The sequence below is a fragment of the Mytilus galloprovincialis genome, chromosome 1 (genome assembly GCF_965363235.1).
Source record: "Mytilus galloprovincialis chromosome 1, xbMytGall1.hap1.1, whole genome shotgun sequence".
Classification (NCBI taxonomy): domain Eukaryota; kingdom Metazoa; phylum Mollusca; class Bivalvia; order Mytilida; family Mytilidae; genus Mytilus; species Mytilus galloprovincialis.
The window spans coordinates 95,288,759-95,309,266 of NC_134838.1; the positions used below are offsets into that span (position 1 = coordinate 95,288,759).

At 32.0% G+C, this 20,508-nt stretch overlaps 2 protein-coding genes across 5 annotated transcripts in view; one reads left to right on the forward strand and one right to left on the reverse strand.

The window, feature by feature from the left end:
* LOC143045686 (regulator of nonsense transcripts 2-like) overlaps positions 1 to 20,508 on the reverse strand; it is a 66,062-nt gene that overhangs the window by 16,321 nt on the left and 29,233 nt on the right. For all 4 annotated transcript variants that reach the window (XM_076218382.1, XM_076218376.1, XM_076218392.1 and 1 more), the window contains 9 exons: positions 14,781 to 14,836; positions 9,280 to 9,396; positions 8,707 to 8,892; positions 7,319 to 7,360; positions 6,322 to 6,423; positions 3,730 to 3,789; positions 2,510 to 2,648; positions 1,996 to 2,135; positions 1,419 to 1,602 (listed from right to left, as the gene is read on the reverse strand). In XM_076218382.1, the coding sequence (XP_076074497.1) occupies positions 1,419 to 1,602; positions 1,996 to 2,135; positions 2,510 to 2,648; positions 3,730 to 3,789; positions 6,322 to 6,423; positions 7,319 to 7,360; positions 8,707 to 8,892; positions 9,280 to 9,396; positions 14,781 to 14,836 (1,026 nt within the window). The remainder of the gene's footprint in view (positions 1 to 1,418; positions 1,603 to 1,995; positions 2,136 to 2,509; positions 2,649 to 3,729; positions 3,790 to 6,321; positions 6,424 to 7,318; positions 7,361 to 8,706; positions 8,893 to 9,279; positions 9,397 to 14,780; positions 14,837 to 20,508) is intronic.
* LOC143050206 (uncharacterized) lies at positions 17,352 to 18,721 on the forward strand. Its single transcript, XM_076223808.1, has one exon. It carries the CDS (start codon positions 17,606 to 17,608, stop codon positions 18,671 to 18,673), a length of 1,068 nt encoding a protein of 355 aa, XP_076079923.1. The 5' UTR covers positions 17,352 to 17,605; the 3' UTR covers positions 18,674 to 18,721.

The following is a 20,508-nucleotide window of genomic DNA, read 5'->3' on the forward strand; positions in this document are numbered from 1 at the left end:
GGGTAAAAACTATAATTTGGCATTTAAATTAGAAAGATCATATCATAGGGCACATGTATACTAAGTTTCAAGTTGATTGGACTTCAACTTCATCAAAAACTACCTTGACCAAAAACTTTTACCTGAAGCTGGACAGACGGACAAACGAATGGACGAACGAACGGACAAACAGACGGAAAGACAGACCAGAAAACATAATGCCCCTCTACTATCGTAGGTGGGGCATAAAAAACACGGTTTAATCCCAACTACATGTAGTGATAATCCCGTTAAAATTTAAGTCCAATCTTAAATTCTCGGTTTGATAAAAGAACCTATCTACAGTATAAATGACATAGAAATTAACTGACAGCTACTAGTATAGGTCGATGTACGGCATTCAACAATGAGCTAGCCCTTACCGCATAGGTCAGCTATAAAAAGCCCAGAAATGAAAAATGTATTTATTGCTCACATGATATCTTTCTAGAATTTATTGAAAAACCTGATAACCAGTTTATGATTTTAAGAGCTTTTAAAATATCAGAAATGTTGAAAGAAAGGAAGTCAATTCTGCTGGAAAAAAAGTGCAATATTTGTATTTATATAAAAGGCATCAACGGAATTTACTAGAACAAAATAATTTACATATTAAACGATTACTTCAACAGTACAAGAACTATATATATATAGGAATATGTGGTATGAGTGCCAATGAGACAACTATCCATCCAAATAACAATTTATAAAAGTAAACCATTATAGGTCAATGTCGGAGCCTTGACTCACACCGAACAACAAGCTATAAAGGGCCCCAAAATTACTAGTGTAGAACCATTCAAACGGGAATGTGTATGTTCGCTCTAAATGAGCATGAAATACTTGCAACTGGACAATAATAAATTTCAGTGAAAGGTCAATTCATATGTTACAGATTAAATTTGCAATATTTTTTATGCTAATCGCTAAGAAATTACCACTTCGTCAACTGTGTCCCCATCACAGAATTGCCGTAAACGTTATTGATTTGGGACATGCATTTATTAGCGCTAAAAGACGTGAGACGTTATGGCGTGTAATAATGGACACGTTTTGGCGAATAACAATTATCAGGGACATTTTGGGAATATTGAATATTACGGACACGTTTGGGGAGAATAGACATGTTTGGGGGAATCGGACACGTTTGGGGGGAAGGACACATTTGGGAGTGTTACATATTTAATAACTTTCAGTGTCAGATATTTATCACACTATATCTATCTTCAGCTTAAAATAATTAACTTCTTCCAACTCTCCATCAATTTTTTTCACAGGTGACCATACCCAGTTTTTCCTTGTTTTCTTAAAATACCTTTCAACATGAATAATTATTTTGACTAGAGCTTGTTTTTCAAATTTCCAGAAGCATTTAATACTGTTTTAAAGATAGAACATACCTAATTTTGGCTTAACCTCCTTTTCTAAGTCTTCAATAGCTTTCAATGCCTCATCATGATCCTTTAAAAGCTTTGTCTTTGGTCTGATTGTTTCCATGGTATCCTGAAATAAGTTCTTGACATCTATTGGGAAAGGCCTGTCATCATTGTATATAGGGTTCATCTTCTTGTACAAATAGTATTTCTGTAGAAAAAAATATCACAGAAATAAAGAAATATGTTTCAGAACTATGTGAAAATTTATGGGTCAATGTATCATACCAAAATTATCACGAACTTATCATAAGTGTTTTATCATTAACTGATATAATCACAAACTTTATATGCAAACCAAGAAAATTTTTCAAAGTCAATGGACCATGACTGACTTGGCATTACCAAATTATCTCATTAACCAAAAAATCCACATCCACATGAAGTGCTTTCCCTTAATTTTACCTAAACACCAACTAAAACATGTAACATGTGAAAAAAGTCCAAAGTCAATGAACCATGATGTACCATAAACTGTTAGACAATATTTCTTGAAAAACACTATTCTTTATCTCATTGATTGTATTCATGTCATCGGTCTTACCTGGAAATAAAGTAAGAAACAATCCAGCTTCTTTTTACTGGATCCTTTGTCAAAGTATTGCCCACAGGTCTCCAGTATTACACAGGTCAATCTGACTCTAAAAAGATGTTCTGGGGGGTCTAATGGTGAAGGAGTATTTTCTGGAATTATACAGAACAAAGTAGCATTAATTATTCTAATCAGGAAAGTACTCTGAGAGTTTGGATATTTACCGTCAAATGTACTTTTAAAGGAGCATTAGCTCTAAAATCTTCTTAGTTTGCATGAATATTTCTTCACATGAGGTTGAATTAATGATTTGCAAGGTAAATTTACATTTGGTGCTTTCTTGTTCAAAACTGAACCAAACATTGCAGATAGCAAAAAAACGTTTCACAATTCTGCTTTTAAAAATGTTTGTAAAAAACTGTTATCTAATATCCCTTTAAAGCAAAGTGAAAGTCCATTTAATCAGTATTTTCTGCTATCTCTTGTATAAAGATCACAAAAAAAACCTTTAGGTTATCCCACATACCATCATATGATACTCCAAATGTAATGAATGAGTAGAGAGTTTTGAAAATGACTGATGATTCCACTAGTCTATAGTTGTACAACTCTCCCAGGTATTTAGCACAGCTCACTCTTCTCTGATTAAATTTAGGGTGGTTCACCTACAATGTAACAAAAGTAAAAAATACTGGTTATATATGCTGTATACTGTTTTTCTTTTATTTCGAACAAGTTTTCATTTGTCAAGCTTTACAGTTAAAATAATAAAGCATGCAAACCAAGAGTTTAAATGCATTGCTTACCAACTTTGGTTGGTTGTTTGCTCAGACATTGTAATTAAGATTGACATCTAAATTCAATGGGTAGGTGGAGTATAACAGTCTGTTTACTATACACAAGGATTTGATTAGTCAATGAATATCAAAATTGATTCCAATATAATATCCATTGACCAATCAACTCTTTTTTATATAGTAAACAGTTACTCTGCCTCTCCTTTGAATTAAAGTGTCAATCTTAATTGCAAAGCCTGGGCAAACAACCAAACAAAGTTTGCAAGCAAGTCATTTAAACTCCTGGTGTGCATGCTTTATTATTTTAACTGTAAAACCCTTTTGTGTTGCATATTATGAAAGATCATTAAATCAACTCTGAATATGCAAAATTTAGCTATAACACTATATCCCCATCATAAGAGATTTGAGTTAAATAATAATAGAAGATTGTTTATACAACTTTCTCTAATTCTTAGCCGATTTATCGTCTTCATAACCTGTTGATTATTTTTATTTAATCAACATGTGGTTCGTTTGATCTCAGCTATTCATTGGTTGAAATTCGATAATGACGTCAAATTTTCTTGCTTTTCTTCTGAATTTCCTATTGTGATGTCATGAAAAAAGGCGACCATGCCTGATGACGTCACATAAAAAGAACATATCTTTTCAAAGAAGGAATAAGTTTGCCTGTATACTGCATAAAAATCATTAGAGAAACCTATTCTACCACTAAATCTTGTGTAATACGATATTTATCCACTCTCGACAGTTAAATTTTAAATATTTAAAACCCTCAGGCAAGCCTCACATTTTAAATTTGAAAATTTAACTGTCTCGAGTGGATAAATATCGTATCACACTTGATGCAGTGGTAGAATCTATATTTATTTGCAAATTAAAATCTGCAACAACCCAAATCATCAAACCATATTTATATGCCCATATCATCAAGTATCAAACTTACCTCCATCCCTAACCTGATGTCCTCCAACACACCATCTACAACCTGAATAGCAACATGCTCCTGTAAAAAAATAATTAACAGATAATCCTCCAGTTAATTCAGTAGGAAGATGTTTTTATACAATAAGATCTACTTGAACATATTATCAATAAACAACCAGGTGCTCCGCAGGGCGCAGCTTTATACGACCGCAGAGGTCAATCCCTGAACAGTTGGGGCAGGTATGGACAAAACATTTAAGCGTGATACAGCTCTGAATTTGGATTGTGATCAAATTTTTGACATTATATGGGTTTTTTACACAAAACAAATGTCAAGATTTTACAAATCAATTAAAGATTTCTTCTTCAAACTTATTTAAATCTAAAATTAAATAGTTGACACAGCATAGGTTTCTGACACAGAATGAATGTGGTCTAATGAACTTAAAAATTTGTTTGCCTTTGAGCAATTCACTATGCTGTTGAATATTAATACTGTCAAAAAAAATGTTTGAAGAAATTTTCTTTTTATTTATGAAATCTGAAATGAGAACAAGTATGGACACAACTTTTAAGCTAAAAATATTTTAGATAAGATAAGGAAAAAAAAACTTCATCAGCAACATTTTATATTGACAAATTTCCAATGAAGTTATTTACATAAAGTTATTGGCAAATAAAAATAGAAAATGACATCATAGTCATGTCTGGCAAATGTCCAACATACATTATCTAAAAACATTTTAGATAAGATAAGGAAAAAAAGCTTCATCAGCAACATTTTATATTGGCAAATTTCCAATGAAGTTATTTACATAAAGTTATTGGCAAATAAAAATAGAAAATGACATCATCGTCATGTCTGGCAAATTTCCAACATATATTATCAACTACTATTCTATACAAAGAAAGATAACTCCAATTGAAAATTAATTGCTATTGCACAATATTGTGCAATTAGATATTTCTTGCTATTGTGCAATACTGTGCAATTGAAAATTTCTTGCTATTGCACAATACTTGATATGGAATCCTGATTTGGACCAACTTGAAAACTGGGCCCATAATCAAAAATCAAAGTACATGTTTAGATAAAGCATATCAAATAAGCCCAATAATTTAATTTTTGTTAAAATCAAACTTAGTTTAATTTTGGACCCTTTGGACCTTAATGTAGACCAATTTGAAAACTGGACCAAAAATTAAGAATCTACATACACAGTTAGATTTGGCATATCAAAGAACCCATTTATTCAATTTTTGATGAAATCAAACAAAGTTTAATTTTGGACCCCCATTTGGACCAACTTGAAAACTAGGCCAATAATTAAAAATCTAAGTACATTTTTAAATTCAGCATATCAAAGAACCCCAAGGATTTAATTTTTGTTAAAATCAAACTAAGTTTAATTTTGGACCCTTTGGACCTTAATGTAGACCAATTTGAAAACGGGACCAAAAATTAAGAATCTACATACATAGTTAGATTCGGCATATCAAAGAACCCCAATTATTCAATTTTTGATGAAATCACACAAAGTTCAATTTTGGACCCTTTGGGCCCCTTATTCCTAAACTGTTGGGACCAAAACTCCCAAAATCAAACCCAACCTTCCTTTTATGGTCATAAACCTTGTGTTTAAATTTCATAGATTTCTATTTACTTATACTAAAGTTATGGTGCAAAAACCAAAAATAATGCTTATTTGGGCCCCTTTTTGGCCCCTAATTCATAAACTGTTGTGACCTCAACTCCAAAAATCAATCCCAACCTTCCTTTTGTGGTCATAAACCTTGTGTTTAAATTTCATTGATTTCTATTTACTTATACTAAAGTTATTGTGAGAAAACCAAGAATAATGCTTATTTGGGCCCTTTTTTGGCCCTTAATTCCTAAACTGTTGAAACCAAAACTCCCAAAATCAATCCCAACCGTCCTTTTGTGGTCATAAACCTTGTGTTTAAATTTCATAGATTTCTATTCACTTAAACTAAAGTTATAGTGCGAAAACCAAGAAAATGCTTATTTGGGCCCTTTTTGGCCCCTAATTCCTAAAATGTTGGGACCAAAACTCCCAAATCAATCCCAACCTTCCTTTTGTGGTCATAAACCTTGTGTTAAAATTTCATTGATTTCTATTCCCTTTTACTAAAGTTAGAGTGCGAAAACTAAAAGTATTCGGACGACGACGACGCAAGACGACGCAGGACGACGACGCCAACGTGATAGCAATATACGACCAAAAAATTAAAATTTTTGCAGTCGTATAAAAATTACAAAATATCAACAAGTCTCATGTTTTAGTCAGCAGGCATATTCTAATTCAATCTTTATGTGAAGAAAACCCTATTTTTCATGTACTTTTTTCACTAAATACAAATCTTTATCCAAGAGTTTATCATGCGGCTAATTCAAATTGTTCTTAGAAAAATAAATAATCATCTACATCAAAATAAAAGGTTGAAAAGATATTCATTGCTTCAAAAACTTAAATTAAATATTCAAGTTATGAGTTTACCTTAAATATGACCCAATAATTTAATAGTCTACCTACTTGATAAAAGTTCATAGAAATTATAAATAATAATAGAATTATTCCATAAATCTTACATAATATGGGGCCAAACCAGCCAATAGGTTAGATGAACAGTGTATAGAGTTGTATCTTAAATTCCAAACTGCTATCAAACATTTAGTGGCATAGAAAGCAATCTGAAAGAAAAAAATTATTATATAAGTTTTGGTAATAATAATATCATGTAATATTATACTTTGGAAAAAGTAGTTCAGTAATCTACCACTATTTCTAAATTGGAATTAAATGAATAAAACTTGTACGAATTCTGTACCCAAAAATTTAGAACATTTATTTGCCAAAATTCTTTATAAGAAACAGAGTACAGAAAGATCACATTGTTCCAGAGCTTGAAAAACTTATGTGTTTAGTTCTGAGTTTATTTCTTTATTTTCTCAATATAACCATGTTTCTGACAGAGATGTCACTCACTCATGTTCAATTCTTGACTTGTTTAAATGAAGTTATATCATTCAGTAATCAACTATATTTATATCTAATCATTAAAATATATTTACATTTATATGGGTTAATATCCCTAATGTGCCTCAGAAATGAAGAACTCAAAAGTTGTGTGTAAACAAAAAATCTCTGTGTAGTGATATTGGACATGTTCCTATTTTTAACAAGTGACTGAGCTTAACCATTTGTGTTGATTTGAAAAGTACAGGAACATAGAATAAATGTGTAAAAACTATTGAGCTATAAAATGTGTTCAAAGTATTAAATTTTAAAAGAACTTATTGTGTTAAAAAAAAGATCTTTTACCACGAGGAGCCACATTAGAAAAGGATTTGCGTGGTATGCTATTTTACAGAATATGAATCTCACTTCATACCCAGAAAATTTAACCACATATGTGAAATGTCTTAGCTTCGAAACGAACCATCATACATATCTAATTTTGAATTGAGCTACAGGAAAAAATGTTACCATTATTGCCTGCAGGAAACCAATTAATGCCGATATGAAAGAAAAAATACAGTATAAGGAGGTAAAGAAGGGGAAATAACTCCTACAATAGGACATTACCTCTGGATCATCCCATTTCAACTTTCTCAACTGTCTCAATACCTGCAAATAAAATGATTGTATACATTATATACCTTACAATAAAATACAATGTTCAGAAAAATTCAATTGATGATAAATGTTCTATAACAAAAATACAATTGCAATTCTAAATTCATTATGTTTAAAGCCCTGGTCACAACAAAACCCACGACACATCTATGCAGCGCCACAACTGGATTTTTGGTCAAATCATGGGTCATCTGCTATTGTCGTATGACAGTCGCACGATATTTTGAGCATCATGGCGCTGACGTGTGTCGTGGGACAAAAATTGGACATGCACCTTTTTTGCTTTACGATTTTTTGTCGTGTCACTGTCTTGTGGCTGTCGTGAGAGTGTCTTACCACAGCCGTGCGACTGTCGCGCGATAAACACATTGTTGTGGGTACCAAATAAACCATTTTAATATTCAACATTTGTATGACTGTCGTACGACAATCTTACGACTGTCGCAAGACACTCGAGATACAATCGCACGATTGTCTCACGAATAGCAAATCTCATACGATGCTCGCACAATATTGATTGTCTGTAGTACGACAGTTGTATGTTTGTTGTGCAACATATTTTCGTCCCCGATCCCCGTGACATCTTCAGTAGTTTCCGCATCTTCATATGCTTCGGCTTTTGGTAGGGGGTTCTCCGTCTGGTCAACATCATCCACGTTTTCTGCTACCACCTTTCTTTTTTTGTTAATTATTCTTTTCGGGGGCATCCTGGTTTAAATTCGCTGAACATTTATAATATAAACTAATACGAAAAACGTCTTTTACTTGCACCGAACTTATTATAACACTGAACAATATTGAAAGCAAATGGCAAATTGCACGCAATAAATCGTGCCTTCTTTATATACCAGTAGATCGGATTCAAACGCACGAGTGACCCACGACTGTTGTGTGACAGGCATACGACAGTGACACAACAGTAAAACGTGCATTCCATGACATGGAACCTGAGAAATAGCCCCAAACAACTCACGATTGTCCTACGACTGTCTTAAGACCGAATTGCGACAGTACTAAAACAATTATTTTTTTTCTGTTGTGTAACCATCGTGGACATGTTGAAGCTGATGTGACCACTCGAAATATTTTTTTGACATTTCGCAAGACAGTGCCATGACAACTATTTTATAGATCTTCCACGACAAAAAATTGTACCATCTGGGTTTAAAATGAAACTGTGGTATTCTATTAAATAAAATGTTATATGTTCTAAGCACTCAAAAGGAATCTTAAACAAAATATCGCCAATGAAAGAAAAGAAGACAATTGATAAACCTCCAAAGCCACTGAAAAATCCTAGAATATGGTGTGTTCATTCCTAGAAAATCAAAGTTTACCTTCTCTGTGGTAGTTTTAGATAAGTCTTTGTATAGAAGTTTTCTTATGTATTCATGCATAGGAGGTCTGACTTTTCTGGCCATCTGTTGAACCTCCGGTGGATTACTATAGTAAAATGCATTCTCTATCATAGTAGTGTACCGATTCTCTAAATGTAATGCTGACTTTTTACGCATCATCACATCCTGAAATAAATAAATAAATCAGTAAATTATCATACTATGTTTAACATCTCATCAAATTTATAGCCAAAGTGTAGTGACTATATAAATATCATATGGTGAAATAAAAGGACATAACTAGAGAATGCCAAGTGAAGCCAATAAAATCTTAACACTACAATCTTGACAAAGGAATTTTAAATAATTAGCTGAAGAAAATATTCTCCCTTGATGAAGTGGTAGAATGTTGGTAGAGCCTATATTTCAATATTTAAACATCATTGATTCTCAAAATATTGTATTTATACAATGTTCATTTCAAAAATTAATATCTGTAAGCAATAAATAGATCCAAAGAACTATTTGAAGACATATTTTATAGGATGCAGTCTTATATTTTTAAATTTATACCAAATATATTTTGGTTCTGTGATGAGAATCTTGTGATCTGTATAAAAATCTTCCACAATTATCCAACAAAGCACAAGCCATTTCTATATTGTGATGGAAAAAGTCAAACATTAACATCTACAAAATAAACATTATATTTTATATATTATCTTCATTATAAACTATGATGATATATGAGCAACAGAAAATTCAGACAAGAATGCATGTACATGTATTGTAAGTTTGGCTTCTATAAATTTGTAAACAAAAATTTGTTACAAGAAGTGAGAATGTTTTGAAGCATTGGTTATTTGTAACAAATGTTGAACTTTAGAAGGCAGCTAGTACATATGGAATCAATGTAATCTAATGTATTACTTTCAGACTTGTTTGACCTACCACATTCAGTATCTAGTTTTCAATCTATAAAGAATCATATGTCCTGAACGATAAAAGTGAAAAGAGTCAATATCAACTCTACCCAATTTTGTCATTTACAACATATAATTAATTTAAACCAGATGCTCCACAGGGCGCAGCTTTATACGACCGCAGAGGTTGAACCCTGAATGGTTGGGGCAAGTATGGACACAACATTCAAGCTGGATTCAGCTCTATATTTGGATTGTGATTAAATAGTTGACACAGCATAGGTTTCTGACACAGAATGAATGTGGTCTAATGAACTTAAAATATTTTTTTTGCCTTTGAGCAATTCACTATGCAGTTGAATATAAATCCTCTCAAAAAAATGTTTGAAGAAATTTTCTTTTTTTTTATGAAATCTGAAATGAGGCAAGTTTACCCCCCCCCCCCCAATTTTTTTTCGCATCCCCCTTTCCCTTTTTCCAAAACTGATCTCAATTCAAATTTCTAATGGAGTTTGCACCAATAACTACTCATTTAAATACATCATAAATATTAAAATGTAAAATAAAGTGCTTGTTATCACTGAATGGTAAAGATTGTTTTAATTTATCGGTTGGTAGTAAAAGTGAATATACATTGTATATTGTATAAAACAATGATTTAAGTTGATTCAACTACTATTCTGGACAAAGAAAGATAACTCCAATCAATTGAAAATTTCTTGCTATTGCACAATATTGTGCAATTAGATATTTCTTGCTATTGCGCAATACTGTGCAATTGAAAATATTTGCTATTACACAATACTGTGCAATTGAAGATTTCTTGCTATTGCACAATACTGTGCAACTGAAAATTTCTTGCTATTGCACAATACTGTGCAATTGAAGATTTCTTGCTATTGCTGAATACTGTGCAATTGAAAATTTCTTGCTATTGCACAATACTTAATATAATAATTTTGGATCCTGATTTGAATCAACTTGAAAACTGGGCCCATAATCAAAAATCTAAGTACATGTTTAGATTCAGCATATAAAAAAAGCCCAAGAATTCAATTTTTGTTAAAATCAAACTTAGTTTAATTTTGGACCCTTTGGACTATGTAGACCAATTTGAAAACAGGACCAAAAATTAAGAATCTACATACACAGTTAGATTTGGCATATCAAAGAACCCCAATTATTCAATTTTTGATGAAATCAAACAGTTTAATTTTGGACCCTGATTTGGACCAACTTGAAAACTGGGCCAATAATCAACCAGATGCTCCGCAGGGCACAGCTTTATACGACCGCAGAGGTTGAACCCTGAACGGTTGGGGCTAGTAAGGACACAACATTCAAGCTGGATACAGCTTTAAATTTGGATTGTGATTAAATAGTTGACACAGCATAGGTTTCTGACACAGAATGAATGTGGTCTAATGAACTTAAAATTTTTTTTTTGCCTTTGAGCAATTCACTTTGCTGTTGAATATTAATCCTCTCAAAAAAATGTTTGAAGAAATTTTCTTTTTATTTATGAAATCTGAAATGAGAAAAATTTAACCCCCCCCCCCTTTTTTTTCACATCCCCCTTTCCCTTTTTCCAAAACTGATCTCAATTCAAATTTCTAATGGAGTTTGCAACAATAACTACTCATTTAAATACATCATAAAATATTAAAATGTAACAAAAGGTGCTTGTTATCACTGAATGGTAAAGATTGTTTTAATTTATCAGTTGGTAGTAAAAGTGAATATACATTGTATATTGTATAAAACAATGATTTAAGTCGACTCAACTACTATTCTGGACAAAGAAAGATAACTCCAATCAATTGAAAATTTCTTGCTATTGCACAATATTGTGCAATTAGATATTTCTTGCTATTGCGCAATACTGTGCAATTGAAAATATTTGCTATTGCACAATACTGTGCAATTGAAGATTTCTTGCTATTGTGCAATACTGAGCAATTGAAAATTTCTTGCTATTGTACAATACTGTGCAATTGAAGATTTCTTGCTATTGCTGAATACTGTGCAATTGAAAATTTCTTGCTATTGCACAATACTTAAAATAATAATTTTGGATCCTGATTTGAACCAACTTGAAAACTGGGCCCATAAACAAAAATCTAAGTACATGTTTAGATTCAGCATATCAAAAAAGCCCAAGAATTCAATTTTTGTTAAAATCAAATTTAGTTTAATTTTGGACCGTTTGGATTTTAATGTAGACCAATTCGAAAACGGGACCAAAAATTTAGAATCTACATACACAGTTAGATTTGGCATATCAAAGAACCCCAATTATTCAATTTTTGATGAAATCAAACAAAGTTTAATTTTGGACCCCCATTTGGACCAACTTGAAAACTGGGCCAATAATAAAAAATCTAAGTACATTTTTAGATTCAACATATTAAAGAACCCCAAGGATTCAATTTTTGTTAAAATCAAACTAAGTTTAATTTTGGACCCTTTGGACCTTAATGTAGACCAATTTGAAAACGGGACCAAAAATTAAGAATCTACATACACAGTTAGATTTAGCATATCAAAGAACCCCAATTATTCAATTTTGGATGAAATCAAACAAAGTTCAAATTTGAACCCTTTTGGGCCCCTTATTCCTAAACTGTTGGGACCAAAACTCCCAAAATCAAACCCAACCTTCCTTTTATGGTCATAAACCTTGTGTTTAAATTTCATAGATTTCTATTTACTTATACTTAAGTTATGGTGCGAAAACCAAGAATAATGCTTATTTGGGCCCCTTTTTGGCCCCTAATTCCTAAACTGTTAGGACCTCAACTCCCAAAATCAATCCCAACCTTCCTTTTGTGGTCATAAACCTTGTGTTTAAATTTCACTGATTTCTATTTACTTATACTAAAGTTATTGTGCAAAAACCAAGAATAATGCTTATTTGGGCCCTTTTTTGGCCCATAATTCCTAAACTGTTGGAACCAAAACTCCCAAAATCAATCCCAACCTTCCTTTTGTGGTCATAAACCTTGTGTCAAAATTTCATAGATTTCTATTCACTTAAACTAAAGTTATAGTGCGAAAACCAAGAAAATGCTTATTTTGGCCCTTTTTGGCCCCTAATTCCTAAAATGTTGGGACCAAAACTGCCAAAATCAATCCCAACCTTCCTTTTGTGGTCATAAACCTTGTGTCAAAATTTCATCGATTTCTATTCACTTTTACTAAAGTTAGAGTGCGAAAACTAAAAGTATTCGGACGACGCAGGACGACGACGATGCCAACGTGATAGCAATATACGACGAAAAATTAAAATTTTTGCGGTCGTATAAAAATCTAAGTACATTTTTAGATTCAGCATATCAAAGAACCCTAAGGATTCAATTTTTGTTAAAATCAAACTAAGTTTAATTTTGGACCCTTTGGACCTTAGCGTAGACCAATTTGAAAACGGGACCAAAAATTAAGAATCTATATACACAGTTAGAACTTAGATTTGGCATATCAAAGAACCCCAATTATTCAATTATTGATGAAATCAAACAAAGTTCAATTTTGGACCCTTTGGGCCCCTTATTCCTAAACTGTTGGGACCAAAACTCCCAAAATCAAACCCAACCTTCTTTTTATGGTCATAAACCTTGTGTTTAAATTTCATAGATTTCTATTTACTTATACTATAATTATGGTGCGAAAACCAAGAATAATGCTTATTTGGGCCCCTTTTTGACCCCTAATTCCTAAACTGTTGGGACCAAAACTCCCAAAATCAATCCCAACCTTCCTTTTGTGGTCATAAACCTTGTGTTTAAATTTCATTGATTTCTTTTTACTTTTACTAAAGTTATTGTGCGAAAACCAAGAATAATGCTTATTTGGGACTTTTTTGGCCCCTAATTCCTAAACTGTTGGGACCAAAACTCCCAAAATCAATCCCAACCTTCCTTTTGTGGTCATAAACCTTGTGTCAAAATTTCATAGATTTCTATTCGCTTAAACTTAAGTTATAGTGCGAAAACCAAGAAAATGCTTATTTGGGCCCTTTTTGGCCCCTAATTCCTAAAATGTTGGGACCAAAACTCCCAAAAATCAATCCCAACCTTCCTTTTGTGGTCATAAACCTTGAGTTAAAATTTCATAGATTTCTGTTCACTTAAACTAAAGTTATAGTGCGAAAACTAAAAGTATTCGGACGACGACGACGACGCAGAGGACGACGCAGATGACGACGCCAACATCATACCAATATACGACCAAAAAATTTTCCATTTTTGCGGTCGTATAAAAACCATTGACTAAACATTTGTAAAATGTAAACTACACATTGCAATTTTCCAATTTATGAAGGACCATTCTCCTGAAGGCAAATTCAAAATCTTCATATTTAACCTGTTGGACCTATATTTTGTCATCAGCAATGACATATAAGATTTGAAAAGCATTGGCTTAACGTTTATCCATATTTCAATGAAACTGTTGGCAGCCACCCACCAAACTTCACCATTTTAAGGTAGATAGGGTGTCTTCCTCCATCTTGGATTTTGAAATATCAGAAAACAAGGTCTATATCTTGAGAAAATGTGCAAATTTTGAGACAGGTATGTAATTCATGTGTAAGATTTTTCATTATAATATAGAAAATGCAATGTTTTATCCTATTTATGGTTGTATTTTACCATTAACCGAATACTTTTGTTTGATTCAATTTTTTCCAACTTTGTCAAATAAGGGGAGATAACTCAAATGCAAATGCAGATAATTCAGATTGTGTTATTTTTACAAAAGAATGTGTTAGGAATTTACCCATTTTATTATGTAGCAAGAAAACGAGTTCGGTGACCCCCATTTTTCTTTTTCTTATCTGAAAGAATAATGTTGCAGCCATCTTCTCATATTGTATCTAAAAATTCTATGGTGTAGTTTTCGTTTTAATGAGGAAAATTGGGTTTCCCATGCATATTCTATACTAAATCTGACAATTTTGCACAACCTGTAGTGTGAAAATAAGTCCGGTGACCCATTCTTTTAATTAATGTTTTGAAACAACCAGGTTATAAACTACATTTTGGCAAATTATCAAAAAATTCTATGGATTATAATTTAGATACCCCATCTACCTTAATACTTGATACTTCATTCTGAAAACCCATTCCAAACCCTTACATTAAGTATATTTACCTTTATGCAATGTAAAGCTTCAGATTTTGGAAACAGGTTAAACTTTACTAGCTCTCCTGTGAATGAAAACATATACTTCCATATTATTTCAATAAATCACAACAGGTTCCTCTGAACAATTGTCAATAACACAAATCTTTAAATATGAAGTTGTACTATTTTAAGTATTAGATTTACAGAGTGTTCAAACACATATATTATTCTGTATTCAAAATTAATCAGGGCTTCCAAAAAATATTTGAGCCAGTCGGACATTTAATATCTGATCCCGATTTTAATCCCTAAAATAAGTCACAAAAGGCAATTATGGTAATCAGATGGCCATCCCAATGATTGACATTAGATTAAAAAAAAAAACGATATTAAACTTTACTTTGATATGAATTTGATGTTCTGACGTAAACTGTTAAATTGGCAGTGCATCATTCAAAGTGTGCACATCAGCATGCTTATATTTGCCTTAGATTCTTTATTCAAATCTCTTTACTGGATTACTTGATCAGAAAAACTAAGAGCAAACTTCTGAAAAGTCAATGAAGTATAAATATAAGATGAGAGATATTTTCAAGAGTCGTCCTACTTTTGAAGGAAAGCACTAGAATAAGTTATAACAAGACTATAGCCAATAATTTCAAAGAACTGAAATTGAATCGAAGTGGAACAATCAGTTACAGTTGACTCTAGTTATCTTTAGATCAGCCAGGCCAGAGATATATTTCAGGTTACCCGTACCCCTAGTTCAATTCAAACGAATACTGGATGTTTGAAAGACAATATTTTGATTTAAGATCAATGTTTCTATGTGTAATGGTCTTTTATCATTATAATACAATCATTTTTGTCTCTTATTTCTTTGTAAAGTTACAATTTTCCCAATGTTGTTCAACCCAGATTTAATTTCCGATCAATTTTGGTAAGATTTCAAAGCTGACAAAGTTGTTAATTTTCATAAACAAGAGATTTATGGAAAGTTACTATTTCTTTTCATTTTCTTTTGTGTCAATCTTTTTTAGCAAGAGAGAATGCAAAAGATTAAAGATGCTGATTGAGTTTTTTTGATCACTTATTCATCACTTTATGCACAACCAAGCTCCTTAATGTATGATTACAATCAGTTGATTATGAAACATTATAGCAATGTAAATGTATGGTTAATTTTTCAATTTGGTGATCAAAGATAATCTTAGGTAAACACTTGTTGGAAAAGATGTCAAAAATCAATACAGTGGTCAGTGATTGAAAATTTAATTTTAGGTGTATTGTCAGACAAACTTGTAATCTACTTAAAAAATCGATCACCAAGGTCATGTTTTGACATATGTGTTATGGTTCGAGATAGAAAATGTAATTTAAATGCATTTGATAACCATGGAAACATAAATTTGGTTAGAGTAGAAATACATATATTTATTTGGAACAAAGTTCAGTACCACATGGAAATTTCAACTCATTTGAAATCTGAAGATAACAAAAATTAACTGTATGTCAATATTGCATTATGGGGAGGTAGTCCAGTTTCCTTAATCTAAGTTATTAGCATAATTCACACTGACTGCCAGCCCGGATTAAGAAAATGTTAGTATCTAGTGATTCAATCTGAAATTCTGCACCTTTTGGTAACAGAACATTTAGGACTTAGATTTTCCTAAAGCTTTATAGTCTGAAAAGTGCACAACATCACAAAATATTTTCACAACATCTTAAAAATTTGCTGACTTTGGAGTCTATGATGTTCTATTAAGAAGAAATTTCTTTTACCTAATATTAAAGCTTTTAAAATAGATCCATTTAGAAATTGAACCAAATTGTGGTGTATTTGATATTTTATGATTTAAATTGAAATTCCAAGGCAATATTTTGCCAAAAAAACACCTTGCCCTTTGTTTTAACTGCATTTGAAATGTTTAGCTGACTTGTCTGAGGTTTGATTGGGAAAGGTTGAAAGAAGACACAAAGCATGATGGTAATAACAGTTATCAGCAAAATAGGCCTTTACCAATAAAACAAAGCTTTTTGAAATGAAATTTTTTCTTATTTTTTTTTTAAATATACATCGTAAAGGCATGTCATCAAAAAAAATATCTGAAAGAAATTTTAAAGTAAAAATAGGTTATTTAATTTTCTGAATAATGTTTCCATGAACAAGTAAGACATAAGCAGGATCAAAGCTAATGAAAGCTTAAAAGAATCTACTAATGTATTGTCAACACAGATGCTAATTAATATTGGCTTTATAAATCCATTATGTCAGTTTTATATTAATCAATAACATTATTATATCTTTATCTTATACTGAATGTCATCATGTTAGAGTTTGCATGTTAAGATTTCATTGTTAAAATGACAGGACAGAGCTATGTATTAATGACTATATAAAGAGATGTTATATTAAGAAGACGAGAGGAAAATGTTTTATGGGTGCAATGAATAAAAAATTACACCGGATGATATTCTAGTTAACATCATTATCAATGCTGAAATTATGTCTTTACATACGACAAATTGGCCATTGAATGCTAAATTGTCGGAAGTCTTTTGGTTTCTTCAAAATCATTCATTTCAAAGCCATTTAAAGCTATATTGGTTTAATCATGAGATTATAACTGCTTTGAGAAAATCCATACAAATATCAATTAAGCATACTTATATGTATTTAACAGTTGCAGGGAATATACCAAACAAGAGTTTTTTCATTATATATCTCTACTGAATTATAGAATATTTATGGTGTTGTCAACAAAGAGAAAATCATCTTTAACGAATATAAGAATATGCCTGCGATTGTTGACATAATCAGGATTTAAAAAATAACAACCGTCATCAACATGAATTCTTCGGACACTGAACTGGATACCAATGTTGGAGCAGGATATACAATCATACTAGTATTAACATCATTCATTATTCTTACACTGAATGTACCAATTGTTGTACTACTGGTAGCAGGGAAATTTCTTGGAAAGTCTATTCGAAACATACATATACTAAGTTTGAGTATATCAGACACGCTGGTTGGAATCAATGTTATTCCTATATCTATTATTCTCAAGTCTATCGTACAAGGAAACCCACCATCTTACCAAGAATGTTGGTCAAGGATGTGCCTATACCTTACATGTTTAATTGCATCATTTTTTCATGTACTATTCATTTGCTTAGACAGATGTGGAACTATATTACGTAAAAGTTTATCGTCTAAACGGAACACCCGACTCAGATTCTGTGCAATGGTTTTACTTTCATGGATCTGTGCAATCACAATTATTGTTGTTCCGTTCTTGGTCCTTAAAAATGACAGGGAGATTCCATACTGCTCCATATCTACCGTTTTTAATCCCAAACAAGGTGCCATAGTTTTACGAATATGGTCTCTACTTTTTCTTCATGGTTTTATTTTAGCATTTGCAGCCTGTGTATGGATGGCAACCAAAATAATATCTGTAGGAGTTAAAGTGGTTCAGCCACCGGACACCACTACAGAATTTACACAGACAACTTCAAACATTCATATCATTCAAGTAGCACCAATGAATGACATCCATGGAGAAGAAAGGGGGTCAAGTACAACCCAGAAAAGTACTAGCACCACTAGTAATCCAAGACAGATCAAAATATCACGATCGCAAAAAAGCGCCATAAAAACAATTTCATTACTGGCATTAAGTATGATGGTATGTTTGGTACCAATGAATATCATGATCTTAGTAGAGGGATTTTATGGATTCTCCATTTTTTCTTCAAATCAAAGACATATAATTATCTATATTGCAAGTGTGAATTCTGCAGTCAATCCTATAATCTACGCATTCAGAATTCATGAAGTTAGACAAACCATACGATTACTCAAACAGAAGATCAGCTGTTGTCATATTTATTGTGTTTATCAGGATTAACAATAATAATTCACCAGAGAAAATTCAGAAAGAGATATTGACATTCACACTTATACACCTTATCGCTATTCCCGGCTGACCCGTCCGCTTGAACTTTTGACGTCAAAAACAATCACTTTTCCATTGTGGCGTCAGACATTTTGTTTTATGACGTCAAAATTTTACGGGAACCTGTGTGATTTCCAGCAATGGCGGACAAATAGCGATAAGGTGTATTCTTCAAGGGGAAAATTCTGTAGATGTGATTTCTCACGTATTCTTCATGGAAAAAATACTGTGGGAGTGATTATTTATCATTAATTCTGAGGAATTGTTGTTTACTTATTTAACTACCAAGTGTCAAAAATACAATGAATGAACAAACAAACCCTTGTGAAAAATTATCTTGTAGTTATAACTTAACAATACTAAGTGAGAACTCCTATTTAGGTCCCAACTCAATCAAATGCTGTAAACAGTATTGAAGTCTATCCATTGGAGTCATTTGGTTTGAAATTTTGTGTGGTAAATTATATTTTTCTTATTCAACAATGTATCATAGCATGTCTGTATAATACAAAATATTGTTTTTGTTGTGGAACATTTCAGTATCATACTTAAATGTGTATTGAACAACAATATTAAAGGAGCACTAGCTGTCAAATTCATGTTCACCGATTTTAATAAAATTCTCACATTTGCTTTATAACAAAGTAAAACATTTATCCAAACTATTAACCAGATGCTCTGCAGGGTGCAGCTTTGTACGACCGCAGAGTTCAAACCCTGATCATTGGGGCAAGTATGGACACAACATTCAAGCTTGATACAGCTCTGAATTGTGATTAAATAGTTGACACAACACAGGTTTCTGACACATAATGAATGTGGTCTAAGAACTTAAACTTTAAAACTTTAAAATTTTAAATTGGACATTACCTATTATGGTCCAATATCCAAAATCTAAATACATGGTTAGATTCAGCATATCAAAGAACCCCAAAAATTCTATTTTTGATGAAATCAAATAAAGTTCAATTTTGGACCCTTTAGACCTCAATGTGGACCAATCTGATAACCGGGCCCAAACATCAAAAAATCTAAATACATGGTTAGATTAAGCATATATCAAAGAATCCCAAGGATTCAATTTTTGTTGAAATCAAACAAACTTTAATTTTGGACCCCGATTTGGACCAACTTGAAAACTGGGCCATTAATCAACCAGATACCCTGCAGGGCACAGCTTTATACGACCGCAGAGGTTGAACCCTGAACGGTTCGGGCAAGTATGGACACAACATTCAAGCTGGATTCAGCTCTTAATTTGGATTGTGATTAAAAAGTTGACACAGCATAGGTTTCTGACACAAAATGAATGTGGTGTAAAAAATATTTTTTTTGCCTTTGAGCAATTCACTATGCTGTTGAATATTAATCCTCTCAAAAAATGATTGAAAAAATTTTCTTTTTATTTATGAAATCTGAAATGAGAACAATTTAACCCCCCCCCCCCCATTTTTTTTCACATCCCCCTTTCCCTTTTTCCAAAACTGATCTCAATTCAAATTTCTAATGGAGTTTGCAACAATAACTACTCATTTAAATACATCATAAAATATTAAAATGTAAAATAAAATGCTTGTTATCACTGAATGGTAAAGATTGTTTTAATTTATCAGTTGGTAGTAAAAGTGAATATACATTGTATATTGTATAAAACAATGATTTCAGATGATTCAATTACTATTCTGGATAAAGAAAGATAACTCCAATTGAAAATTTCTTGCTATTGTGCAATATTGTGCAATTAGATATTTCTTGCTATTGCACAATACTGTGTAATTGAAAATATT

Coding starts and splice junctions, on each gene's coding strand:
- LOC143050206 (XM_076223808.1), top strand. CDS start 17,606: ATGAATTCTTCGGACACTGAACTGGATACCAATGTTGGAGCAGGATAT.